Source organism: Nematostella vectensis, chromosome 2, assembly GCF_932526225.1.
Source record: "Nematostella vectensis chromosome 2, jaNemVect1.1, whole genome shotgun sequence".
Taxonomy (NCBI): domain Eukaryota; kingdom Metazoa; phylum Cnidaria; class Anthozoa; order Actiniaria; family Edwardsiidae; genus Nematostella; species Nematostella vectensis.
This window is the reverse complement of record NC_064035.1, coordinates 16,560,719-16,571,339: the sequence shown is the minus strand read 5'-3', so window position 1 is coordinate 16,571,339 and position 10,621 is coordinate 16,560,719. Positions and strand designations below refer to the sequence as shown.

At 38.7% G+C, this 10,621-nt stretch overlaps 1 protein-coding gene across 1 annotated transcript; it reads right to left on the bottom strand.

The window, feature by feature from the left end:
• Positions 1-5,546: 5,546 nt before the first annotated feature.
• LOC5515781 lies at positions 5,547-7,399 on the bottom strand. The gene is given in 2 exon segments (XM_048724347.1): positions 5,547-6,445; positions 6,697-7,399. Coding segments are annotated over 2 exon segments (912 nt in total). The 5' UTR covers positions 6,740-7,399; the 3' UTR covers positions 5,547-5,576.
• Positions 7,400-10,621: the final 3,222 nt, after the last annotated feature.

The window sequence follows — 10,621 nt, the reverse complement described above, 5'->3', positions numbered from 1 at the left end:
TTAAAACTGCCACAATATCGATTAAATACTTAAATATTAGATTAAACTACAGAATAAGAACTGATTCTAAACCACTTCCATTTGTAATTAGATTCAATTCTGATATCCTGTCGGTCCATGTTTTCTTTGTAAATAAGACTTTACTTACAAAACAACAAAACAAATATCAAGCTTAGCCGAACGTACATAAGGCCACATGACTTGGTATCACATTTCACAGAAAATAGTATTAAACCCATCACCAAAAACACCACCAAGACCGGGCCGATGAAGCACGGATTCTTGCTTTTCAATGCCCATACAAATGTGTTGGAAAAGCTTTGATTGCATTTCACTTGAATGTAGACGTGCGAACTCGCATGAATTTCCCGCCAAACACTCTGGAAAGGCGATCTTTAGTGATCCACGTTGAGGTTTTTAAGGTTTCTGAAAAGTACTGAGGTAACTATAAGTAGATGTATTTAAAAATGAGAATGTTATAGGGTTCAGTAAAGTGTATAATCTATGAAGGAGATCAGGCTGCTTCACCGGAGATCTACCGGGCGTGTCTGCATCAATCGCAGATAAAATTGTTTTTCTGACCTTATACTTCTCCAGAGGATTAGCGTGAATTTAATCCCACCGCTGCCACCACCCCATTACTTAACACTTAAATAGCAGTTTTTATTGCTTTGCCTCTGAAAGATGCATGCGAAAGGCATTCGTTCAATTAGACACATGGAAATAAAGCAACACAAGGTTTAAGGGATGTTATACGCCTCTGTGAAAACAGAATAGTTTCACTGAGATTTCGAATGTTAGCCCTTAGTTGGAGCGAAAGAATCTATAGCCTGACTGGGCAAAAGAGTGTTAAGATCTTTGATTATATGCCAACAACCTCTTACGCTGATTGGCTGTTGAGCGGTCCGGATCGACGACTCACTCGAGAAAATCAACAACAAAAGGCTGTTTTTTCTACACTGTAATAGCAATTTGTTGTCGCTTTTCTGCAACTGTGAGTTTCAATATTTATATTCAGACAGTGTTTTTTTTACGCAAGCTTACTTATCTTATTTATGGTTTTTTTTCCTCAATATAATTTCCAACTCTTTTTTCTTAAACAGTTTCTTCTGCCACTTCGCTGATATTCCTGCAGATTTTTTTCGCAATGACCATTCAGTGAAATCCAGTTCGTATTTCCACACAATTCTCGTAATCATCCACAAGTGCAGAAGTTCTAATTAAGACATCCTCCGAATTTTTACCAACAATTTTGTGAAATGATATATAGTCCCAATTGATCGTCGCTTTCTCTTGAATTCTTCACAGACAGTTAGATATATTCACTAAAATACTTCTCTTGAATGAAAATACATTATGCAGATAAATTCCTCGACTGATTTGCCTTTATTCCCGTATAAAGAGGCGATTTGCTACCTTTTTCACCGCAAATAAAATTTCAGCAAACTTGAAATTGTCGCGCGCGTTGCAATCATTATGGCGGGAAATTGTTATAACACAGGGAATTTGAAGACGGTTTTCCGAAAAGACAACTAATCAAAATGAAATAACATAAAAAGAGATGTTTTCATGTGAAGGTCGGTAAAATCCGCTTAGAAATGCTTAGTCGAAAGAAGTCTCACGAAAAACCTAAAGAGGGTCTATCATCAGCTGTCGTTTGCTTTTTTAAAATAATTTCATGAGGACTTTCAAAAATTCAATTTTCAGCACTATATCGAGCATTGTAACATTCTAAATTTGAACGCGCAGTTCTTCAAACCCCACCAATCATTAGGATGTCCGGTTTTTTGGCCCGCTAACAAGTTCTGTGCTGTTGCAATTTAGCACTTCGACCTTTATGAAGAAGCTTTTTTTAACAATTTTATCATACTATTGCAAGGTTGGAAAAAAAATTTCACCCATTCTTTGCAGTCCAGGAATTACAGCGTTGTCTAAGTTGTTACTTCTAGAACCTCTAACATTTACTTTTTGCCAAAAATTCGTACGGCGAATTTCCCTGGTGTTTGAACTTGTTGCTGTTCGACAGGACTATCTCAATCTATCTTGATCTGATCTGCTTAACACCTGAACGTATGAAGTTAAGGAGAACGTCAAAGTTTACCCCATTCCTGGAATGTATTGCCTCAATTTACGGTATTTTGCCCCATCCCTTCTATACGCGGGGAGCTCGCTCAAAGAGTTGAATCGGCAAGAGTTGATTGCAAAGTTAAAAGCAAACCCACTACGTGTGGATGTGTCCATTACCTTTAAACAGGTGCGCAATTGGTAGGCAATGTGGAGGATTAGGGATTAGACTGTTTAGACAACTGTCTTGTTGGTTTTTTTGTCTTTCTTCAAAGACTTCAAGACTTCAACTTTAATTATATCAGTTTATATTTATATCAATATTTACAGTAGCACACTACCTGCAGATAGCTAAAGCTAGTCGAGGCAGGTAGGCGAAGGACAGTACTGATTATTAGAGAAAAGGGGAAAAAACTAATATTAATACAATACTGGATACAAAACATATGATTAAAAACAGGTACACTATTTAAAGAAGATCAAGAAAAAAGTAATGAAAAAATGAGCGAATAAATGAATTAAGATAAAGGTTAAAATTTACACATGTCATTAATAATAGTTTTTGTGTCAGCATAACTATCCTCCTTTTTGAAAATGTCAAATAATATTGAATTCATTTTTTTCTTGAACATTTCTTTTGAAAGATTTCTAAGATCGGCTGGACAACTATTCCAAATTGTTCCAGGCTTGTTCTTGTGCATAAATCCTTTCTTCCAGTTTCTTCATATCACTCAAGGCAGCAGCTAAGTTTTGCCTTGTATTCTCATTATTATCTTTTTTAGCAATTTAATTTCGTCTGTATGTACGTTTGTCGGCACGCTGACGGCGTCTGATTGGTCCAGCGGATGTTTTAATCTCTTGTGAGACTAAAGCGAGTCAGATTCATTTCCATTATTCAGATTTCGGCTCCTTTTAACTGTTTATCTCTCCTCCTCCAGGCGAGGCACAGCAGTGGTTACGTTCTGCTTGGCGCAGCCAATGACATTTTGGTGCCTCTGTAATAGATAAGATATGTATGGTAACAACATATAGTGAAATGACTTCTGGCAGTGGGTTTGTTTGGATTTTTAGGGTGGTCGTGGTGATGTCAGACTGTGTTTCACTTTCCGTTGTTAGCACAACTTCTCTATGCTCCTCATTCAGATACTTCTACTGTTTTCGTTTGATACCATCACCAAAATGGCAAAGCGTAATAATAACATCTTGCACAAATAGATAGATTGGTTCTTATAATAACAGCGGCCTTATTTGCTTGGTAGGATGTTACTCTTGTTATCATTCGTTCTCCTTTTTTGGGCACTGTGTTTGGACTTACAATCTGTCCAGCTTGGCCTCGACCGGGGTGTGTATGCTGTCATGACCAGAAACGTCACCAAGCGGTCTAGTACCGCTTGATACTTTGGACTTCTCTGTTTGCTGTAAAGTAGCACACGCCACGAAGAGGCAAGTGAGAGACGAGAAATCAGTCTCAGATACTTTGGACTTCTCTGTTTGCTGTAAAGTAGCACACGCCACGAAGAGGCAAGTGAGAGTAGAGATTTAAGTCTCTATCCTATGCGCGCGCGGTTTTTTCTTATGGATTGATATGTGTATGAACCGTCATACACAAGTCGTGCCACCAGACTCCAATGCGTAGTTGGAGGTTAAACAAAGTTTTTTTTTTAAAGTACATACAAGAACCCCTTTATAAAAGTATAAAATTCCTCGTGCCTGCCTGGTCAAGTCTGGTAGCAGAATCTAAATGGTACTCGTCAGCAATGACATCCGCTACATTATCTTTTTAAGACGAACGTTCAATATAAATTTTGTCTATTAAAATCCTGTTGTCGAGGCGAATAGTTCGTCTGCCGTTACAATATTTAGGTCATCCGGAAGGATTTAGGTCAGCCGTGTTCAAGCACGTGATATCGCCAGTTTGGGGATTGCGTTGGCTGCCCTCAGCCCAGGAACCATTCCCAGTTCTTTCATTGTTTTCAGTACTTCTCTTTCTGACTGTTCCATGCCTTCAATGATCTCATTTTCGAGGTTTAGTGGCCATGGTGAGCTGCCCTCTCCCTTAAGTTGTCTCTTTCTTCTCTTCGTTTACATGTAAATCACATATCCCTTGGCCAGTGGGTGACAAATTATGGGTAACAAGAAATTATCAAATTTTTATGCAGGCCACATGATGCAAGTCACACTTGACTGTTGATTACATTTTGTTAATATTTGAAACAATTTTTATCATTAAATTAAATTTGATTTGATATTTCATAAGCGTTTTTTTTTACTGTATATTCATTAGATATGAAGATTCCTGGACCAATTTTATGCATGGAGTAATATTTTATAAGAGCTAGGAGTCAGATGGGTCAATTTGTGGATTTAAATCCATGGACTCAATTTATTCAAGGGCTTGGTCTGAGCTAGCTTGTCTCCCTATCTATATACTATATAATACGCTAACGAATGAACTATTGTTGGCGAGAGAATCACAAAGCAAAGGCGTTATTTTCAAGATTTCACAGAATCACAAAAATAAGTAATTTATTTCCCGCAGCAAAAAGGACTTAGACCTTTAGACCTCCGTGTCTCACAAGAAAAACACACTAAAAGTATACAGTAATAATCTCCAAAAATATCATCGTAGAGGAGAAATCTTATTCTAGACAACTTAGGAAGATGTGTAAACAAACCTTGCAGCGCGCGGAAAATCAAATCTTAAAAAGAATTCGAATACTTGCCGTAGTTTTATTGCACAGATAGATTAATTGTAGCTGAAAACACAACCGTCTTTTTATCGTTATTTAGAAAGGCATTATTCTTACCTCGAAAAGAAGGTAGAGTCTTTAGCTCTATCGCGCATAAACAAAACGGTTCGCAAACAAGAAAACGGAAGAGTCTCAACTGTAAGACCTTTGATTTTTGAACTTCAATTCAATCCTTTAAAGGACGGTGCATAAACGCTTATTTAATCAGATCGAGATGGTGCACGACACTTTTTATTTTATCAGATCAGTCTCGATATAAAATGCACTATTTTTTTAATAAAAGCAAAGGCCGTTTTTTCATTACAAACAGTTGGCGGTCATTTTGTATTTTCTGACCCACATACTTTTTATGTCAAATCGATTTTCATTAAAAAAATGGAAACGACCACCAAATAACACACCAAGAAGCCCAAGAAAGCCAACGAAGCAAGGATTTCACGATCCACTCTCTTATTAACAAAACCCATCATATGTGCGAACTGGCATGGTTTGAATTTGGGGTCCAATTCCAGCCAAAAATAACATGCACAGGGTTCCCAACACGGATATAGGATAAGGTGGATAATTAAAATACAGGCGGTATTTTATAGAAAGCGCCATTTTAAATTAGGTAAATTAAATAGGAGATAAATATATCGTTTACGACGACACATACTATTCCCCTAAAGCACCAGGAAGCCCATTACATTGAAGGATTGAAATATACCTTAAAAAGTTATGTACAACAAAGAATTGGTTTTTGTTTATATTTCACGGGAGCCACTAGTAGGAAATATTTACATTTATCATGCTTCTGCCTGCAGCAAAAATACGATCGTCCAGAGTTCTTGTTGGAGTTTGACACCCGCAATGTCGGGTACTCGTTGTGATAACATAGTACTTGGTTGCCACTTTTCCATACTTAGTAATTGTCTGTTCTTGCACTTTTAAAGAAGTCTCCATTGAAATGGACAAGGACTCTAGTGCAGCTTGCTTACTAGCAGTAAGTGGAAGTCCCGAATAGTTATTGTCGAATTCTTGCGCAGCACTATCAAGTGGTAGATTTGGAAAAGCAGTACAAGTAAAGTCATTTATAATGTACTCCGTTGACATTTTTTGCTGGTAAGAAAGTACAGATCCTTTCGGCACATTACCAAACTTGCATGGAACAAATGGAACATTGCCTAGTTGATTTTCATGTGGAACAATATTTGCAAATAGGGGCTGTGGGTCAAGACCATTGAAAGTTTCCTTTGTCAAAAACCCATACATAGTTGCGGGTGAGTAGAGTGTACTTTTTTTGAACTTGCCATAAGCTGCACCCATTTGAGGTTTCTTAACCAATACATCTTGTATCTGTGAAGGTTCAATCTTCTTACCACGTGGGACACTCTATCTTTGCTTCATCATTGTGCATGTGAGTTCATCTGGGATTGATTTGTGCCCAAGCTGCTTTAAAAGGGATATGTAATATAACAAACTTATGACATGGTGGCAAAATCCACCAATACCAGCAACACAGGAGCATCGTCCAGCAGTTGAATTATCCCCAGTCAAATAAATTGTAACTTCCAAGTTATGAGGTGGCTCACTTTTTCTCATTAAGCGGTAGCACTTGCTTGTAATAATTGAACTATCTCCAATATAAGTAACTGGAAATGAGAGAAAAAACAACTATGAATTTAGAGCAATGTCCTTGTGAAACCACAATTACAGTTGCATATACATACAAATTATGGACATAAGAAGAGTCTAAGTATAGGAAGGTGTATAGGAAAATTATGTATAGGAATGTATCCAATCTAATTAAAAATTGAAGGCAAAGAAATGTCTCTCTTATAAGGGCTTCTATTATAATTCAATTCCAATTTCTTGTAGCAAAATGAGAAGAATATTAATTTACCTTTAAGATCATGTAGATAGCCCGGTTCGGCCATAAACTTCATCGCCTTGGATGTGTTGCTACAGCCGGACTTGTCTTTTGAGTATGTTATCACATCTTCAAATGAAAGACTTGGGAGACGAGAAATGTCTTGTGTCTCTTGGTCATCTGTTATTTGTGTAAAAATGAATAAAATATTATCGAAAGAGCAGTATTTCAACTTAGATTACCTTCGGAAAGAGTAAGAGAGATAAAGTGATAGAGACGCTTTGCGTGCTTTATGTAACGTGAGTATACTATCTCTTAATGCACAAAATTTGTTCCCTTTTCGGGTTGTAAAGATCTTGAAACTTGTATAAATCTTTTTAGATTATATGAAGAGTACATTGCAGTAATTTCCGATCATTACACGCAATAAAACTAGCTTTATAGGTGTTTTTTTATCAACACATACCTTGACTGGCCGCCATTTTGTCCGTGGCGGTAAGCGTCGGCCGTAAAAAAAAGTCCAAAACGGCAGTTAAAATCCGCACTTCAGCCTAAATGAACTCCAAAACTATAGTTCACGAAGGTTATAACCAAGAACGGCAGATAACAGAGGGAATTAATCTTTTATAAAGCTCTAAGAACTGTTTGAAACCACACGTGCGTGTCCTCTCTTGACCTTTTGTTTACTGGAATGCTTGCAGTCCAGCATGGCGTTGCTATGGGGTTTCTAAGCACGTGACCTTTAGCTGCAAAAGGCCTATTTGATTGGAATTTGAATGTTCTACCAGTCTCGTACCCAGACGCCGCGCGATGCATTTTTGGGAGGGTAAATAAGCGCACGGTGCATGACGGTCAGGATGCGGTTTCGGGGTAGGAATTCGCTTGACGTCTTCCCTGCTAGCAGAGGCCTTTTTTCTCTGTATTTCGCTGGGCTGGAGTTCGCGAGGAAAAGATACCTCTGCCATGGGTCGATACTGTTTCTGTTGCGCATGCGTGAGCGTTAATAAGCGACCGACGTGCCAAAACCCGTACCATCGCGCGAAAGCTGTCAATATGCTTTGCATGGGTTTAGTCGGAAATCATGAATCAAACTCTGGTTAGTTCTCCTCTTCGAAAAAAGAAAACAACTCTTCAATTTCAATCACCTAAAACGTCACTAAAATGATTGAACAACAAACGCAGCAAAGACGAGTTTTGTCTTGTTTGCGGGATTAATTTCAAGACATCTGGGCAGGCGAGTTTCTTCAATGTAAATATCGCACAGTTGGATTCGAAGAAAATGTTACAAAACTTTTTGGTAAACTTAGATCAGCTATTCCCAGAAGAATATGTAAAACCTGTAAACAGAAGATTGACTCGTTAGTCAAAAGAGAGAAAATTCTGAATGAAGATAAGGCATTGTATGGCTTCTTTTATAATTCGTCGCGTGATATTTCAAAGGAGGACGCCTTAATGCGGGCTTATTATCCCGCAGCAGATATACGTTTCATGCATGCGCTAGTCATTGTTGGCTCAAATAGTGGCCAGTAATTAATGAATGGAGCATGCGCTTTGGATCTCGTCCACGATCGTGGACGGCGGTTTGATCAAACGAACTTGCGACCCATGGCAGAGGTATCTTTTCCTCGCGAACTCCAGCCCAGCGAAATACAGAGAAAAGAGGCCTCTGCTAGCAGGGAACTTGACGTCTGGCATAACTTAGGAAATATCTTGCAAGTTTTTAAAATATCTTGCAAGCGGCGTTTTTATGGCCGTTTTTTCAGTTTTTTTTGTGCACAACTCCAAGCTCCTACCTACACATACTCATTGTAAACCATTTAGTTTTCTTCTCGGCCTTTCGCTGTTCAATTAGACGATATTTTTGTTTTGTAGAATCCAAGATGGCGGACGTCACTGATGAGCTCGATACATCATTTCATGAAATGAATTTGGATGGTCTAAATGTTCTGGCACTTATTTGATCTCATATTGCTTTGGTTGGATTGTATTTATTACGAATATCTACTTTCAGAGATATAATTCGAGCACAAATTGTCTTCATGTTCCCTAGAAGAAGCTCTAGAGTGAGGAAGTCAGTATTCGCGCACATGATCGTACGCCGAATTCCAAACTCCAGGAAAGTATATAGGCTATTTCTGCAGTTATCATGTGCACATGGAATTTTATAAGCAAGAAATGCAGTATGGATGGGTCTTTCTTCGTCTGTGAAAATTTGTAACATTTGCTCGCCGATTTCGTCCGCCATCTTGGATCTGTAATCTGCCAGTCGTTATTTTTTTTCCGTCTCCGCTTCAGGGTTCCTGTGGATGTCCCCGCAACAGCAAATAACGACTGGGTATGAGTCTGTTCTACAGCTTTGAAAATTTTCCTGGCCGCGCGAAAGGAGATTGAGACCCCGTCCCCACGTATCCGCTTTCGGTTGAAAACGCAACCTTTTTGTTACAGATACGGGTATCGTCCACACGGAAATGCGTAAACGATGATCGAAAACCGAACGATTTAGAAACGATCTCCAGATTGTAACAATTTGAAAACGATACCCCTTCGTTGCCGTGGGGACGGAAGAAAACGGAACCTTCCGAAAACGATGGGGTATGAGTCTGTTCTACAGCTTTGAAAATTTTCCTGGCCGCGCGAAAGGAGATTGAGACCCCGTCCCCACGTATCCGCTTTCGGTTGAAAACGCAACCTTTTTGTTACAGATACGGGTATCGTCCACACGGAAATGCGTAAACGATGATCGAAAACCGAACGATTTAGAAACGATCTCCAGATTGTAACAATTTGAAAACGATACCCCTTCGTTGCCGTGGGGACGGAAGAAAACGGAACCTTCCGAAAACGATGGGGTTACAACTCAGGTCCAGTCCACTTGGCGCGCGAGTACGCATGCGTTGTGCAGCTTGTTGTTGTTTTCGTATCGTTTCTGCGGTTTCGTGGGGACGGGTCGTATCAAATTGAAAACGCTTCGTGTGGACGCATTTTTTTTTTTTGAAAACGGAACAAAAAGATTGCGTTTCCAAATGAAAATGCCTACGTGGGGACAGGGTATGAATCGAGTGTTTTGGCGTTTTGAGTTTTGGCGGGAAAATCTATAACAAAGTATTTTCCACTGTTAAAATTCAGAGACGACAATACCACAAAATATTGGCGAAGTGTTTTCTATTGCAATGCTACCCACAATGAAGCGAAGAATAATTTAAAGCCAAGAATTATTTGCGAGAAAAGAAAATATCGTTTTGTTGTAGGTTTCAAATACAGCGCGCGCTTGTAAAAAAAGAAAAAATAATGTATTTATGTACAATAAAGTTGAAGTTGAAATGTCGCCATTCTTGATTGCGATGCAGCGCGCGCGCACAATGCAAGTTAAATCATTAGCTGGCTAACTGGATTGTTATTGCAGAACCCTTAAAGAACTACAACAACGCATTCGCGGCCGTAGCATTCACATTGTGTTCTTGTAAATAAAAACAGCTTTTTGTTGAGCTCTCGTGCACGAAAATTATCAAAATAAATCACCCAATTCTAGGCTCACCTTATAATCTACATTTTTGCATTTTGTGTGTTTCGCCGCTTCAGTATTTGCGTGGGTTTTGGCATTTATTTTGAAGAATTCTATCATTCCGTTTTGTTTCTTGCAATTTTGAAGTCGTCTTAGAAAAAATCACGAGCATTGGACCCTCTGCAAAAAGATAGCAATTTTAATATAAAGTGATACGGAAATGGTTATCGTACTGTATGGACTTTAAGAGCGTTCTTCCGCGTTTTTTTCGAATATGAAGGGAACGAACTTACGAATTTAAAAAAAAACGTTCTTCCGATTGTGCCCCGGGAACAAGATCGTTTATAATTAACAATTAGACTACCAGTTCGAGTTTTCTATGAGTCAATAGATAGTTAACGAGGCGCGAGAACGAGTAGTCTAATTGTTTTAGTATAAATCCACTCACATACGACC